The sequence below is a fragment of the Amblyomma maculatum genome, chromosome 3 (genome assembly GCF_055883805.1).
Source record: "Amblyomma maculatum isolate TAMU_Amacu chromosome 3, ASM5588380v1, whole genome shotgun sequence".
Taxonomy (NCBI): Eukaryota; Metazoa; Arthropoda; class Arachnida; order Ixodida; family Ixodidae; genus Amblyomma; species Amblyomma maculatum.
In genome coordinates, this window is record NC_139346.1 from 167268741 (window position 1) to 167286494 (window position 17754).

General features: G+C 42.8%; 2 protein-coding genes across 2 annotated transcripts in view; one reads left to right on the forward strand and one right to left on the reverse strand.

Annotated features, from left to right (window-relative positions):
* The window catches only part of LOC146196789 (uncharacterized), a 43783-nt gene extending 27667 nt beyond the window's left edge, over window positions 1-16116 (forward strand). Inside the window, exons 9-19 of the mRNA XM_084597075.1 lie at window positions 396-567; window positions 1067-1128; window positions 5879-6050; window positions 6934-6995; window positions 8260-8431; window positions 8695-8756; window positions 10532-10706; window positions 11384-11466; window positions 11786-11957; window positions 13298-13398; window positions 15759-16116. Of these exons, the coding sequence (XP_084453201.1) occupies window positions 396-567; window positions 1067-1128; window positions 5879-6050; window positions 6934-6995; window positions 8260-8431; window positions 8695-8756; window positions 10532-10706; window positions 11384-11466; window positions 11786-11957; window positions 13298-13398; window positions 15759-15982 (1457 nt within the window). The 3' untranslated portion in view covers window positions 15983-16116. The remainder of the gene's footprint in view (window positions 1-395; window positions 568-1066; window positions 1129-5878; window positions 6051-6933; window positions 6996-8259; window positions 8432-8694; window positions 8757-10531; window positions 10707-11383; window positions 11467-11785; window positions 11958-13297; window positions 13399-15758) is intronic.
* The window catches only part of LOC146196786 (uncharacterized), a 168731-nt gene that overhangs the window by 131532 nt on the left and 19445 nt on the right, over window positions 1-17754 (reverse strand). The gene's annotated exons all lie outside the window — the stretch shown is intronic.

The window sequence follows — 17754 nt, forward strand, 5'->3', positions numbered from 1 at the left end:
AGTGTGGAGGCTCGCCAGGATTTTGAGCAATATGCTAAGGCAAAAACCTTGTTGGCCTTTCGATAAGTGTAGATGGGAACATCTCCAACTGGGAAGAGCTGCCACTAATTTAATCACAGAAACGAAATCGTCTTACCAGAACATTGCCTAAAGAAACAACCGACAGCCAGCGTGAAAATTAGCGCAGTGCCCGGCTTACAACGAATCAGTGATTGAACTGAACGAAGACCAAGAGCGCGTCTTATACAAGTTATGCTCGTTGTATGCAGCTCATAGCGACGAATAGCCAGCGCATAGTTTGAGATGTGTGTTCCAGTCTCTGTGCATTTGCAAGTTTAAAGCGCGTGACGTTCAGCGAAGCACTTATGAACGGTTCCGCGTCACCTGACTGACAGATGTCACATTCCGGGGAATCAACTGCGACGGCTGTGACAAACGGGGCATTGTCGGGGCACGCTGGAAGTGCGAAGAATGCTACGACTACGACTTGTGCACCGCGTGCTACTTGGCCAACACACACAATCTCGATCACTGCTTCACACGCTTCGACATGCCAGGAAAGGAAGGGTGAGCGCTGGTTTATTTTGTCGCACATGGCTATTGTGCGATCTTACATATACCTCACGACAGCAGGTTCTAACCGTTGGAAAGTGTGCTCTTGCATGCTACTTAATTACACCCATACTTCTACACTTGCATGACGACCAGCTTTTATATTTGTTCCCGACATGTTGACATTATTATTCTAGTCTACAGATTGCTCCGTACAAATATTTAGGGGTCGAGGTCTTACGTTTCCTCGCTTAATTTATGGCAATCAATATAGATATGCTAGCGTGTGAGCGATCTTCAAAATAAATGCTAAAAGAAAATGAAGCGCTGAACTCTGATAAGCATGGTCGGCAGTGCGTGAGGTGAAATGGCCCTAGCCACTTTTCGGGCACCTCACTTTAACAACTCTAAAGAAAAAACTGAACGCCAGTTAAGCTTCTTTTGTTATGCTGCAAGAACCATGATAATAAAAACAGGAAAATAGACTTCACCTTTCACTTATACTACATTTCAGGATAAAGGTTTCACCGAGGCAACGAACAATTGAGAGAGACGACGGAGCTAACGTGCAAGAAGGTATGAAACACAGACGAGTATTGCGAAGGTTATTGACTCTCTCCACTATTTCTTCATTATTGTCAGAAAGTTTATCATGTGATCACACGTTGCTTCTGCACGGCACTTCTTATCACACACGGTTTACTAGCAGATCTTGGACATCTAGATCATCTTAAGGTCGCGCACTTGGGTTTATCTGTCCGCTCCAACATGGCAGCTAAAGTACCATTCATTCAAATCAGGAGGAAGAAGGCGAGGAGCCAGTTTGGTTGACGCCTAACGTCGTAATGAGTACTATTTCGTTGCCAACACGCATTTACTTGAAATTGAAATAGGTGTTAAAATACGATGCGCAAATGATAGAAATTTGGGGGACACCAAAGCTCCGCTTTAAGAGCATGATGCCACAATGATAATGGCTCTCCTATACATTGTGGACCCTTGTTCGAGTCAATACACTTTGCTACTCGCTTAATCACTGATCCCTAATTAAGGCGAAAGTCTTTCTAGGCTCACGGGTGTGCGCAGAGTGTGGGCGTCCGAGTGAGGTGTCCACCCCTGCTAGCACTTGAACGAATACAGATAGGAGAGAACGAATGATTGTGTGAGATAGAGGAGGAAAAATATAAACCTAGAAGCCAAGTTTGATGATTGTAGTGTTATTACTTAATTAATTAATTAGATCCACAAATGTCAAATTTGCGTCGAAATATCGACGGACGTCGATATATTAAGGGGACGTGAAAACAGCTTGAACACCGAAATAGTGCAGAAAACGTCAAAATTGGCTCCTAAAAGCGAATTAGATTAGCAACGTGTAATTAAGAGAAATTAATACTTAAGATGATCGAATGACCTATAATTTGGGCCGAAAAAATGTGGTCACTTCGATGACGTCGTCATGTGCGGCGGAAAGACGTCGAGGCAGTTTGAGATCTCAGATAATGAATAAAAAAAGCCGGATTTGAAACAGCGCAAAAATAAATATAAACAAAGAAAAAACTAAAGATAAAAATTAGTTAAAAGGCGGCAAATTAGTTCAAAGAGTCGCGTAAGGGCTTTCGCCTCACACCGCACTTAAGAGGCATCTAAGTGGCTCCAACGAATTTCCGTGCCTATATGGCGCTCGTACTCATTAACAAAGAGTCGTAAGCTGCAAAGTTAAAAAACCAACCAAGGCCGTCAAGCCGTACGAACATTGCTTGATGGGCAGTGTCTGAGCAGAAATGAAACCCGGACGGTTCGGTTCAAGTCCGTCTGACAGGAGCTATGTACACTAGCAGCTACTGGAATTTCGGCCACGTTATGTGGTGTCTGGAAGTCACATAATCCGCTGACCTGTCAGTGCACGGCCATGTCACCTGCCGATTACCACCTGCCGATTACCACCTGCCAGAGTGCTCGTGATTTGCCCTTAAAAACTCCAGCGTCAGCTTTTCTGGAGAACGTGACCTTTACGGCTGCCGCGTTAAAATGTGACTCGCCTACCCACAGGGTACTGAACTAGCAGGCAGTCGGCAATATTTAGTAGTTAAACACACCTTAATAGCTAAAGAATGAACTTTCTAGCGAAATTGGAAAAAAAAAAAAAAAAGATATGAATGAAAAATACGCCAACTCTATATTTATGGAGGTATTTTCATTTCGCACTAATTGCATATATGACAGACTACTCTCTTTATTCCGGGCGTTTCAACGATTTTTTTTAAACTGTTGGGTAAAACACTCTAAAAGCTACAAAGCACTCATTTTACAAGTCAACAACAACTAATGCTGCTGCTGCTGCTGCTGCTGCTGCTGCTGCTGCTGCTGCTGCTGCTACTGCTACTGCTACTGCTACTGCTACTGCTACTGCTGCTGCTACTGCTGCTACTGCTGCTACTACTACTACTACTGCTACTACTACTACTACTACTACTGCTACTACTACTACTACTGCTGCTGCTGCTACTACTGCTGCTGCTGCTGCTGCTGCTGCTGCTGCTGCTGCTGCTGCTGCTGCTGCTGCTGCTGCTGCTACTGCTGCTACTACTGCTACTGCTGCTACTGCTACTGCTACTACTGCTACTGCTACTGCTACTGCTACTACTGCTACTGCTACTGCTACTGCTACTGCTACTGCTACTGCTACTGCTGCTGCTGCTGCTGCTGCTGCTGCTGCTGCTGCTGCTACTACTACTACTACTACTACTACTACTACTACTACTACTACTACTACTACTACTACTACTACTACTACTACTACTACTACTACTACTACTACTACTACTACTACTACTACTACTACTACTACTACTACTACTACTACTACTACTACTACTACTACTACTACTACTACTACTACTACTACTACTACTACTACTACTACTACTACTACTACTACTACTACTACTACTACTACTACTACTACTACTACTACTACTACTACTACTACTACTACTACTACTACTACTACTACTACTACTACTACTACTACTACTACTACTACTACTACTACTACTACTACTACTACTACTACTACTACTACTACTACTACTACTACTACTACTACTACTACTACTACTACTACTACTACTACTACTACTACTACTACTACTACTACTACTACTACTACTACTACTACTACTACTACTACTACTACTACTACTACTACTACTACTACTACTACTACTACTACTACTACTACTACTACTACTACTACTACTACTACTACTACTACTACTACTACTACTACTACTACTACTACTACTACTACTACTACTACTACTACTACTACTACTACTACTACTACTACTACTACTACTACTACTACTACTACTACTACTACTACTACTACTACTACTACTACTACTACTACTACTACTACTACTACTACTACTACTACTACTACTACTACTACTACTACTACTACTACTACTACTACTACTACTACTACTACTACTACTACTACTACTACTACTACTACTACTACTACTACTACTACTACTACTACTACTACTACTACTACTACTACTACTACTACTACTACTACTACTACTACTACTACTACTACTACTACTACTACTACTACTACTACTACTACTACTACTACTACTACTACTACTACTACTACTACTACTACTACTACTACTACTACTACTACTACTACTACTACTACTACTACTACTACTACTACTACTACTACTACTACTACTACTACTACTACTACTACTACTACTACTACTACTACTACTACTACTACTACTACTACTACTACTACTACTACTACTACTACTACTACTACTACTACTACTACTACTACTACTACTACTACTACTACTACTACTACTACTACTACTACTACTACTACTACTACTACTACTACTACTACTACTACTACTACTACTACTACTACTACTACTACAACAACAACAACAACAACAACAACAACAACAACAACAACAACAACAACAACAACAACAACAACAACAACAACTATTAAAACTTTACGTAACCTGGTGTACCTAATTTCAATAGCAGTCACTGGAAAATGAGACAGATGTATATGTCCTCTTACTGATCATCCCTGGCTTTAAGAATGCGTTCCTTATTCCACCATATCTCTTCTTTACCTTTTTCAAAGCGAACACAATTCCGGATCATATGCGCGTCAACCGCCCTCAGGCTACTCACCACTGCTACTATTAGTAGAAGAACTGAGACCAAGCTAAATCCAGTAAACGGACATTTAACAGGTATCGGCCTAAAGATACTCATAAGTAACCTTTCTGCTGAGCGGGTGCGCCATTCGTTCTTTCCTCTAACTCTTCACGTCTTCATCACTAAAACCTCGCGCAAAATATACTCTCTGAAAGTACATAAACCTCATTTACTATCTAATAATCCAATAATTATTTAGGTTGCCCTGTGTCAATATCAACACTGCTCATCAGATGTTAGTCTCGCGTCATGCAACACTATAATTTAAAGGCCCTTCGGCCGTGTTCCGAAGGGCCTTAGCCCTATATTAGCACTACATTACTAGCATATTATCGCGCTTATCATCCCTGCATTGTCCATGTAAACCTGGGGCTAGCATGGTGCTTGACAGGCTTTTCCGTTCGGCTTCTGTTTCGAAGGTTGCGGGTTCAATTCCACCTAACGGCTTCCGTATTTCCGTGAATGCGTAATACCGAAACGCCTGTGTGCTGTGCGATTTTAGCGTACATTGACGAGCCCCAGCCGATCTGAGTTGTAATCGCGAGCCCTTCCGTGACCACAGGGTTTCTCATAGCCCGTGTGTTATTTTAAATCCCACAATTCCCATGTGCAGTTGTAGCTGAGTTCAAATTCTAGTACCTTGCGTGCATGCAACCACCGAAACTGCGATGGCGCCACCGGTGTAGTGAGGTCTAGCCACATGAAAATCGAATATTTCTAGCCGTTTTCAGCTCACGAAAGCGCGCTGTGTTCTGAGCTCACGCTCGCCAGGTGCCTCCCTTCCCCCATTGCCCCGCTCGCATTCGAAAACAGAAAGGAAAGACCGGCCTTGCAATGGCAGTGGCTGCTGCAACCTCATTCCGCTGCACATAGGGGCAATACTCCTTACAATACTCGTTTAGTTTGCTCCGAATTGCCGCAACACAGTACATATATCCGTTGCATAATTCACAACCGCAACTTACAGCGCCATAAGTGAAGACTGAACGTTAAGCATAAAGGAAAAGTGGTTATTACAGACGCTGATTGATTTATAGCAGGTTTGGGTACTACCATCCCTGTTTTCCAGCCGTCAATCTCTATGAAATCAACTGCGATTCCTGTGAGGAGCATTCCATATCCGGAACACGTTGGAAGTGCGCATTGTGTGTTGATTATGACCTCTGTACGACATGCTACGAGAGTGGAGAACATAACCTGGACCACGTGTTCCTGAGAGTGGACGAGCATGGCAGCACTGCGTGAGTGCTCATCCATTATTCTGTGAAGCGGTCTGAACAAATGAGCGAACCTGAAGGGCGCCATCTCTAGCTGCACATCACTTTTTTATGTAGAACTGCAAGACATGAGTTTTATACGGTAAACTTTTCTTGCTTAATGTATTTTACTTAATGTATTTTTACATCACTTTGTTGGGGTCAGACTAACTTGGGTGGCGCATTTCTTACTTTAATTGCAAGAGCTGGTAGAAAGCATCACCGGATGACCTGGAAAGACATGGCCCTTTAATAACCAAGCTGCGGGGAAGTAGCTTTAGTTCTTACTCTTAATTGGCACGTTTAAGACAGCTGAGGTAGCAAAGAGCGCTGCTACATGGCCTAAAAGCTAACCTATTGGACTGAGTATCCACGTACGTGGCAACAGCGATGATGTAGTATGTGCAACATAGAATCTTCGCCTGTTATCCGCGCCTGTGCACAAGCCTTTGTTTTTTTTATATCTTTTAGTATCCAGTTGTGCCCCGTGTTCCAAGTGAGGGATGTATGGCGAAAGCATGCAAAGAGAGCGCTATGCGTTGACAAGGGCACAAGTAGAGACGTTTTATGAATTCGGCGACTCATCTAGACACGCAAAAATAATCACACGCACCAACAAAACAAATGTGGCCGCTGCAGTAAGCACGTTCCCCATTGGGTTTTGCAGTAATCTTACGAACTCGATGGAAGGCCAAAAGTAAGAGAAATGTTTTTGATCATGATTTTTTTAATGTTCTTAAGGGAATGGTTCGAAGATCAAACCATTCCCTTAAATATTTTTATAACATTATCAGGCAATATTTAAGAGTTGCTTATTAATTTAAGTCACTATAAGAATGCTGCTTGTGTTTTATTTTTGCTTTTCTAGTGAAGTGGTGGCACCGAGAATACATTCGGGCAGGGTACCAGTCGAAACTATCCAGGACTATGGTAAGATCTTAAATAACAGATTGTGTACCCCCAGTACGTATCTAGAGTGTTTAATAAAGTCCAGCAAATTAGAAATAAAGGAGTAAATAATTACATTTTAGCGTTTTTTAGCACATCTGATGTTAGAGACTTTGATCGGGCATACGTTTTCAGCACCAGGGATCTCGTACAAGACATTATGTCTATTTTTTAGCAGACGTATGGCTGGTTGGTATTCCGAATGACACGCCATAAGGCACCTGTCGCTGGTAAAGCACTGGCACTGACATGTAGCTTAGAACAGGCGCGCAACTTAGAAAAGAAGCCAGTGATGCAGGAACCACTTTTTCCTGTGAGGCGGAGTGTGGAGTCTTGGCAGAGAGAGAGAAAATAGAATACAAATGCAGGGATGGTAACCAGGCGATGCCCAGTAGGCTACCCAACACGTGGGAGGGGAACAAAGGAGAAAAAAGAAAAAACGTGCGACGATTTCAAACAATTTCTATAAGGCGAAAACTTTGCTTGCTGGCTTTTAGATACATGTAGATGGTAACATCTTCAACTGGGAAGAGCTGCCGCTAATTTAACAACGGCAACGAATTCATGTTACCAGCACATTTCTCAAAGAAAGAACGCACAGCCAACGCGAAAATTAGCGGAATAGTTGCCTTACAACGAATCAGTGATTGAACTGAACGAATACTAAGAGCGTGCCTGCGCAACATGAAAAAATTAGCTGTGGTTTATCTTGTGGTTAAACCTGCAGTTACGCAAGAGCAATCAGCATTGCTACGCTTAGGTTCGACTTGAAAGTAGACATGGCTTTTGCACATATTAGTTTACTGTATGGTTTCAGCTTTATTTACGCCATAGGGGAATCACTTCAAGTATGAGCACCCCTTGTCTCTTGTCGTTGACAATTCTCAATCGGGTCGAGAAGACTTCTAGTGGTATGGCATCGTATCTACGTCGAACTATGGGGCACACTGCCGTCACAACGCTCGAACGAACCTTCTGTCCTTGAAACTCGCTGTTGTCGTTCGCCTGTACCAGTTATTAGAGTATTTTCTCCTCCTTCGTCTCCTTCGTCTCCTTCTCCTCCTTCTTTTCTCCTTCTCCGTCTTCTCCTTCTTCTTCTTCTCGTGCTATGTGACACATAGTATAATATAATTTCATTTAGTGCGGCGACGAATAGCGAGCGTATTGTTTGCGACGCGCGTGTCTGTCCCTGTGCGTTTACAATTTGGAAGCAATTCATGACCGTTTTACGTTCCTTGACCGACAGGTGTCACTTTCCGCGCAATCAACTGCGACGGCTGTGACAAACGGGGCATTGAAGGGGCACGCTGGAAGTGCCAGCAGTGCTCTGACTATGATCTGTGCACCTCTTGCTACGTGGCCAACACGCACAGTCTCGACCACTGTTTCACACGCTTCGACGGGCCAGGAGATGAAGGGTGAGAGCTGGTCTATTTTTGTCTGTCGTGGCTGCTATACTATTTTACGTATATCTCATCTTCATTCAAGTGCCAAGAAGGAAAGAAAATTTTTTTTTGGCTTGAACGTTCAACAACAAATGCAAATAACCACTTTGCGCAAAGTTTTATGATGATCGCAAGGTGGAAATTCAATTTCACTTTAGCTTGCTTGCCAGATAGCTAGAAACGTAATGCCTCACTTAGGGAAATTAACATCACCTGTCATCCATCCGACATTTCAGGTTAATGGTTGCACCAAGACACGGAGCACTCAAGATGGACTCCAGAGGGGGCGCACAAAACGGTAAGAAGCAAAAAATTAGAGGGACACTTAAGTTTCGCCTTTAAGGCTATGATGCGATAGCTTTGATGGCAGCCGTTTGCAAACTCTAGTTACGGGTCTTCGTTTGCGTACACAGACTTTGGGGCTCTCCTAATCAATAATTCCCTCATTGGTACCTCTATTATTTTAAAATACTCATTAGCAAACAATCGTAAGCTATCATATTATGTGAAAGATCACCCAACATAGATATTAAGCCTCGCTATAGCCAAGCCGTACGGAGTAACTGTGTAGCTTAGGAGTAGCGTTTCTGACTCGCGATCCAAAGGTTCGGTGAGTTCGATTCACATGACATTCTCCATCTATCAAAGGAGCTACTCGACTTGGTGGCTCCTGTCAACTAGTCCACACTATATATAATCTCGTCACGTCGCACAACACAGTGAGCAATCATTGCCTGGCTTTGTCACCGACGAACACCCGCCGAAGATATACTCTTGATGTTTCACTCACAATGGTGACGACTACGCCGCCGACGCCCCATTCTTTATATACACTAGAATGTGAGAATTATTCCAAGTGCCCCAATGTCCATTCGTGAGTACAAGAGTGTTTATCATCTTCTGCTTAATAATCGTCTTTATACACATGGCTTGCAAACTGATCGTACACATACCACACACAGATATCACTTAGATTTACGTGGTCGTGTTTGATGAGGCTGCTAGTCTAACGGTCGTTCGATTCAGAAGCAAAAAGGCAAGGAGCATTTTGTTGTTTTATTTATAGGAGAAAATGCTATTGTCCTGAGGAATATTGGTTTATTGCAAATATTTGGAATAAAGATAGACGTATAATTAACGCACCATCGCACGATACGAACGGGAGGGTCCTAGCAGACGCAAGGCGCTCAACTGTAGCAACAAAAAAATTATGAAAATGACTGCATAGGGAGAAAAACGTTATCCTTTTTAAGAATGCCCAATATCCTTGCGAGGTCATGAAAAATGCTTTTTAAGAAAGCTGCCTTTTATCATTTTTGTACGCGCAAGATGTCTTTGTGATGAGTTCTCTGTTGCGTTGCACCACGCACTTATAGCCTCTTTCCCACATGTTATGCGTGCTCACATGCGCTCGCTGTGGCCGCGTTTGTTTTCTTGGTTTCGTGGAAGGAAAGGCGCAGTATCTGTTACACTTTCTCTGTGGGCACCTGAACTGTATATATATATATATATATATATATATATATATATATATATATATATATATATATATATATATATATATATATATATATATATATATATATATATATATATATATATATATATATAAGCACCACGCACGCACGCGCGCTGCTTCGAAAGAGTGGACCGCACGACTGACAGTTAAAGTACTGTCTTTATGGAGAAATAAAAAGGTCTGAAGTTTAATCCTGCTAACCCTAGTTCGGCGAGGCAAAGACGTCGTTTTGTTTTGGCTAGGCTTAGGTTTAGACACGGGTAGCAGACAAAATTTAGCAGCAGTTAGATTGACGAGGCAATGGTGTCGAGGATGCCGTTAACTACAAGAGCGAACACGTGATGCTGTATCTGCCGTCAAAGGATAAAGCTCAAGGTTAAAGGTCAAACTTCAAGCGGTGGTGCACCAGGTGGCACCAATCTCGCAGGTGTCGGCAAGCCGCATGGCAGGACTTCGAAGCGAACCCTTGGGCTATATGTTTATGAATAGACTGCAGATATATATACTGTAAACAATTAAATGAGATATTTTATACTATTCTTCACATGTTACAGCTATCGTGTTTCACGGCATCTCCTGCGACTCCTGCGACGAACATGACGTCATAGCCGGCCCGCGCTGGAAGTGTGATTCCTGTAGCAACTACGATTTATGCACCACTTGCTACATGGCTGGTGCGCACGACCTAGACCACGCCTTTCTGAGATTTGATGCTCCCAAGAAAAGAGGGTGAGAGCTGGTCAGCAGTTGTGGCGCTATATGAACCACAAAACTTATGGTGTATTCGGCTGACGGCACTCGTGGAGCACTGTTGTGGTGTCTGACAAACCAACACCGACACAATCGCAACATTTCGCAGCATGCGTCGGCGTCTCTAGTTAGCGCTAGCTCTACACACCATTTGTAGGAACGTAGGATAGTCTTCGAGACAGATAACAGTCTCGGAGGCTATGCAGGCCCCCAGTCGAAAAAAAGTACAGAACTGTGTCAAAAATACGACAAAATATTCTGTAGTTCTGTCGTAACCATCAGATTTTTCTGTAGTTCTGTAGTACTTTTGTGTAGTTCTGTAGCTTTTCTGTAGTATATTTTTGTTGTCTGTAGTTCTTTAGCGCTTTTCTGTTGTAACTACAGAAATTTCTGATGTTACTACAGAAAATTCTGCTGTCACAACAGGTTTACCGTCAAAAACCACACAGAAATTTTGCCGTCAGCCGAAGACACCATTAAATAATTCAAAGCAGAAGTGTTCTAACTATCTTAGGTGAAGAAGCGTCTTCCTTTGTGTGTCAGTTTAGCCTATTGCTTTGCTTTGCAGCATGCGTTTTTATTTTCAAGGTGCAAAATTGTATTTGAAACATTACTCGTGAACTTGTATGGTTGCTTACACTCATCCACAATTTCAGGGACAAGATCCTGCCTCGGGTAAACTCGGCCCTGTTTGTCGAAGTGCCGGACGCTTCTGAGATGGCGAAAGGAGACCAAAGAGGTAATTAGGAGAAAGATAAACTCCCAACGTATACGCCGCCAACTTTTACGTGTATTTTAAATCATGCTTGTGACGTCATTGCAGCTGCATGGCACATGGTGGCTTCGACTTTGAGGCGCGGATTTTCGGGGTGTCCTGTGTAATGCAATTCTTTCAGCACAAAACAAGTTCACAATGAAAATATACATGCTACTGAAGCTCAGAGCGCTTGTTGAAGCTGCTTAAGCATGCCTATATTGAATCTTGCGGTTTCATACCAGTCAGTGCCATTTTAAAATTTAAAAAGTAAACTAATCACCAGTTGTTGATCTGCATGCAGCCGTCAAGTTCAACGGAATAAACTGCGATGGTTGCGAACAGCGTAGCATCGTGGGTACGCGCTGGAAGTGCGCACTCTGCATCAACTACGACCTCTGCACCGCATGCTACAGGGGCGACAAGCACGACCTCTGCCACTCTTTCTTGAGATTCGAAATGCCTGGCGCTGGAGGGTGAGGATGCTTACCGAAATTCGTGAGCACAAGGAATGATGCCTATTGTTATTGGAAAGCTGCCCTCGTGCATGAGACACAAATCCTGCACGCGTGCTCGCCTCGAGGCAAAGGACGGAAAGATGAACGGCCAGAGCGCTATATTGAAGCAGCTCATTTCAGCGGGAAATCACTGCAGAAGGAAGGAAGAACACATAAACAGACGCACCGCTGTACCTTCGTATGCTAGGAAACCCATCAAGGCATTCCGCAGACACCTGAGACTCACGCCTAACTGCGCACTGTAGACTCATTGTCAATGTTGTTTGCACATCGACAGGTTCCATGCTGTGAGATGAACCGAATTGCAATTCTTCTCTTTCGCATCGTTCACGCTGCCTCACACATAGAATAGCCAAACGGCTGTGCGAAAGGTTAACCTTCCTGGCATTGTTTTCTTCATTCTCTCTCTCTTCCAGACATGTCTCTGCTTCTGAACAGTTCACGTAAAAGAACACCAGATGGTCTAAATTATTTAGGAGTCCTCTATCGTGGCGCCTTTTGATATTCCTTGTTTCAGTTTTTCTTTCGCCTCTCTTCTCACACACAAACTCATTGAGATGTTAACTAAGGCCAAGTTAGTGCTTACATAAACATTGTGCACTGGGGACACGACGCTCTGTTTATGTCCCCAAGCTGTTCGGTTCGTGCGAGGGCGTCAATTTGGTAAAAAGGTGAATCACCAAGCTGCCCCACATATCACCTTCTCATTCATGTGTGCTCCGAAAAATGATAAGTATACTGCAACCTTTCCTCCCTCAAAACTAATTTCTTTTTTGTAGCACCTGCTTTTTTATTTTTTGTTCTCTCTCCTAGTGCAGATCTGGCTTTCAATAAATGTGAAGTTGCAAAACATAACGACGATTGCTCTTCGATTTCACCTACTTGAGTAAATAAATCGGCATTCGTACTTGCGGGAAAAGAATTTGCGATGCACTGGTCTGTAGTTTGTAATTAAATCGCGGAGGGGAGAGGGCAGTCTTCCAGTGGAAGTCACGTGAACACTCAGTAATAAGGAGAGAGAAAAAGAACACGCACAAAGTGTCTCATGCTATAACCACGTTTGTACAAACCTTGTTCCAGCGGGTCCAAAACGTGATATATCAATGGTGCAGGAATACTTGTGTCGCTGCGATATAATATACGGCAGCAGATTGAAAAGGGATTAAACCTGAGAGTTTCAGCTCCTCGTACTCCGAGCGTTGGAAGCAAGAATATTCACAGAGGCGTTTCCGAAAGGATATATACAGGAATTTTTTTCTGGTGGCGTAGCTGGTGTCCTAATGCGTCTATTTGCTCAGGGTACATGTACTTCCGAGAGAGGCTACGAGGAACGTGCATACCGAGGCCCCGTCTTCCGAAGATCAGGAAGTCTGGGAAAACCGGCAAAACGAAAAAAGCGGTGAGGTTTTGTTTGTTCTGTGTCAGCGTTTTTTTTCTAGTTTCGTAACACATTAATTAATAAATTAATTAATTAATCATTTTTATTTACAGTACCCTTAATCGCCGAAGCATTTCAGTGGATAGTGGACTTGATATGGTATTACAGACAAAGAAAATGAATACGCGGCGACATTTGCTACAACTGAACATTTGTGAGGCAGCTTTGTCAAAGACTATATCAACGCTGTATACAGAAGTATTTAGAAAAACCAGTATTAATAACCAGACTGCAAAATTTTTGGTCTAAAATATAACTAAGCATTCAAAGGCGCGGCATATTAGCGACAAACACCTAGAAATAAAAAAGGAAGATAATTAAAAAAAAAAACGCAATTCGAATCGGCTACTTATCAAGTGCAAAACAATGAGGGTACAGACAAGGGAAAAGAGGGAAAATACGAAACCAACTATTTAAGCACCTCTTTTTTTATAACATAACAGGATTAGTAAAAAAAAGATAAAAATTATGACGACTTCGGATGAGTAACGTAAACAAAGCAGGCGCTGCAAATCTTAGGTCGCGTCGTCAACAAGTATAAAAGCGGATAAAGCTTTTCTGAAAGAGGCATAAGATCATCAACGCATGCTATGCGATATCGGGCTGGAGGTGGTTCCAGTCGCGGCATATACTATCGGTGACAAGTATGTGGACCACGCAAACAGCAACCAAAGCGCGTATCGACCAGCAGTCTCTGACCATTCTTGTCGATGTGAAAGTTGGATTTAGTTCTTCCATACGTGCTGGAGAAATAAGATGATAATTCGCTTGCATCGTGCTTATCGCCCAAGATTTGTGGTCCAGAGACTTTTGTCACCGATAGTATGTGGCAAACACGAGTGAAAAAAATGGGTATGCGTTACAACGAATGTATCCAACCTTGTGGCCGTGGTAAACCCGTGATGAGCAATAAGAGGGTTCCAGATTGAGCTGCCTTCTTAAAAATATGAGTGATAGTAAATTTTATGGAACAGACATAAACGAATAAAATTTGTACGCAGGGACAAACAGTGTAAAGAATGTTTTTCATGCTTGTTACGTTTGACGTATGATAACTGATAGAATGAAAAGAGCCGCATATTTCCGGACAAATTCTGGAGTCTGGCTTAAGTTAGCTTGGTTTGGGTCCTATAGGAAGCGGTCTCATAGTGAGGCGGTGCTTTTCACACCATTCTGAAAGAGGATATTGCTTTGAAATTTGCGCTAAGTCGAGACAAAAAAAAAAAAAAAATCAGGCGGCTTTTCTGCAGTAGGGAGATAGAATCTCACGGATCGAAACCAAATGCGCCTGAAATGACTTGCGACAAACACTAAACGCTCGAGAAAATAATGAGGTAAAAACGATAAGAGAAGGACATCTTTACCTGCTAATTAAATCACCGCTGCACGAGCCTTGCCACTTTTCGCCCGTCGTATTATGTTTCTAATCTATACTTGTTTCCCCCTCTCCAACTTGAGTGATCATTTGCCGCTTTTCTACCATCTGCAATCTTGCACAGACTCTTTGTGATGACTGCCCCTGACATAAACAGGAAATAAAAAGGGTAAAATATTTGCTTTTCCTGGGATTTAAATGGCCATGTAGAGCATTATCATTTAGGCCTTCTACGAAACAAAATCCATTCAATTGGTATTTTTGCATATATGACGTTCATTGGGTAACTAAAGGCACTATCACTACTGAGAAATTTAAGCTTCAATATTTTCCCGCCAGTCAGTTTACACCCTGACGTCTAACATGGAGAAGGGCTCCAAAACCATCATTTTGAAGTCAGTGACTGTTTAGTGTAGTCTCTTAATGCCGTGCCCAAATATGTGTGTCGAGGCACGTAGCTCACTTGCGAAAGTGACGATAGTGGCGACACCTTTGTACCTTTTATGTCATTTGTAACTTATAAAAGCGCCATTTTCAGTGGTCGTGCCCAGTCCAATGGAGCTACACAGCCGTTTTAAGTATACGATAATATATTCTTCTGTTCTATCGCAACGCCAGATTTATTGTAGTTCTGTGCTGCTTTCCTCTAGTTCTGCAGCTTTTCTGCAGCACTTTTCGGTTGTCTGCAGTTATGTAGTACTTTTCTGTTGTAACATCAGGAAATACTGATGTTGCTAAAGAAATTTATATTATCACAGCAGATAGTTCAGACAAAAACCGCACAAGAATTCTGTTGAGATGACAGAAAAGTTTCTGTGGTTTTTTCTTTTCTTCTGACGGGGTAGACTTTGCGTGATCAGAACTCGGTATGAACTCCTGATACTAACTTCTGTCTGTCCTTAGGGTACTTTTCGAGACAGTTTACTCAAATTTACATTTCTCTCAGTACCGAAACCGACAGAAACCCCTGATGGAGATCCTGATGCCCGCGAAGAACTTGTGACCAAACTGCGAGAGCTGGAGGATGTTGTACAGTGCGCCATCTGCATGGAAGGACGTCGCAACGTGGCCTTTCTGTGCGGCCACAGCGCATGCGCCGATTGCGCCGAAAATCTCAGCGTTTGCCACATGTGTCGCGAGACAATAACAAAGAAAATTATGCTTTACTAGATGGAGCGTATAAGTGCCTGACACACATGGATTAAGATTTGTACCAATGTGCCCACAATGAAGAATTAAACCGTGCAAAGATTTAAATCAGTTGTACTGCGTTCGTACTTCGAAATAAATATGTTTTAAGTTTTTCAGTCTGACTCTCTGAACATACTATACGCATATATGTATATATAGGATCTGGCCCCGGCTTGTGACACAGAAAAAAACAGCAGGCTATGGAAGGACTGCTCGTACCTTTGGGATTTATTGGGGCTTGTGTTGCGACTGTGCCATCTAAACGGTATTGCTGGTGTGAAAGGAACTCGATAAGCCCAAGCCAAAAAAAAAAATAATAATTATGCGATGAGAGTGGTCCACTCAGGTCTTTTGCTTGTTATGAATTGTTCCCTTTGTAATGCTCAATTAGGATTGGACTAATAGCACGTTCTCCAAAACTGGTGGAGTGCAAATCTAAGAGTGACAAAATCAAATCCATGACAAACAATATTTGTGTTCAGTATTCGCTTTATTAAAGAATTAAAGTTCCGCGGCGGCGCTGCTTTAAGATGTTATAAATTGCTTAATATGCTAAATATCTGAGTGCCTTATTATTCGAGCTGTCAAACTGCCCTTTTTACATTAAGGACACAAAGAATAAACTAGACCTACAACTCGGGACTCGAGAAAGGCGACAGCTACTTACAAGGAGGAGGATGAAACACTCTGCTTAGCCATGTCTTCCAAAATCGACAAAAACGCTGGAACGCTCTCAACATGCTTGAGCTCGACTGCCACGTCGTCCAGATTATGCGGCCAAGCGTGTGAGTAATATGAACGCCATCACACGAATGGAGCGTGTAGCGGAACCGAACAGTTCATCTCGCGTATACTGGTTGCTGTAGCAATGCATGCGGCTTCAGTTTTGGCCCTGCTATATCGATTAGTCGTAGAAGAAAAATACCTAGGTGGCACTTTTTCAAACCTCGAGACAATTATTCGAAGAAATATTCAAAAACTTCAAGGCATATTCGATTAGTTTCGATTAATTTTAAAGATCGATTATTTTATTCGTCCGCATAATATAATAGGAGCACAGTATTTAGTATGGCAGCAACCTTCCGGCCTCTTCTTTCTCTTCCCTAGCCCGCGGTCACGGCGTATAGAGTGCCCCCAGTACTCGTGGCTGAGCACGGCACAAGCCGGCGGTTTTAATAAGCCCACTCTGCCCCTTTAATGCACTCCACCGAGTCCAAGCCCCGCCCTTCAATGAGGCCATGCCGACCCGGGCCCGTTCCTGCAGCAGCTCAGAAGGTAAATTGATCACTCAGTTACCAGCAGTCTCTTGCTATACAGGTAAACCCAGTCGGGAAAAACTACACTGTAACACCTAAACATTAATCGGGAACACATGATAAGAATATGAGGCAGGTTCGCATTCTCGACCTTCAGAGTGAAAGCCCTAATCCGGAGGCTCCTATACCGTCAGTTGTTATTAGGAAGGACGTGTTGGTTTGGGTGTGGAGTTGGCGAAAAACATTACGAGAGTACTGCAGAATTTTCACTAGAGAAATGCGAAAGCCTAAGCGTTGCTGCTGCACAAGGTATATCGCGCGCCCCTTGTAGAGCTTTTGCTAGCAAGGCCGGGTATCGTGCCGCACAGTGGAAATTTCTTTCCTCGGCGCGCGTTCGTTGCAGGGCTATATATAATTTATATAAATATAATTGGTTTACAGGAACTAAAAGGCGCTCTATGGGTTGCAGTTTCTCCTGCAAGCGTTATATTGGCT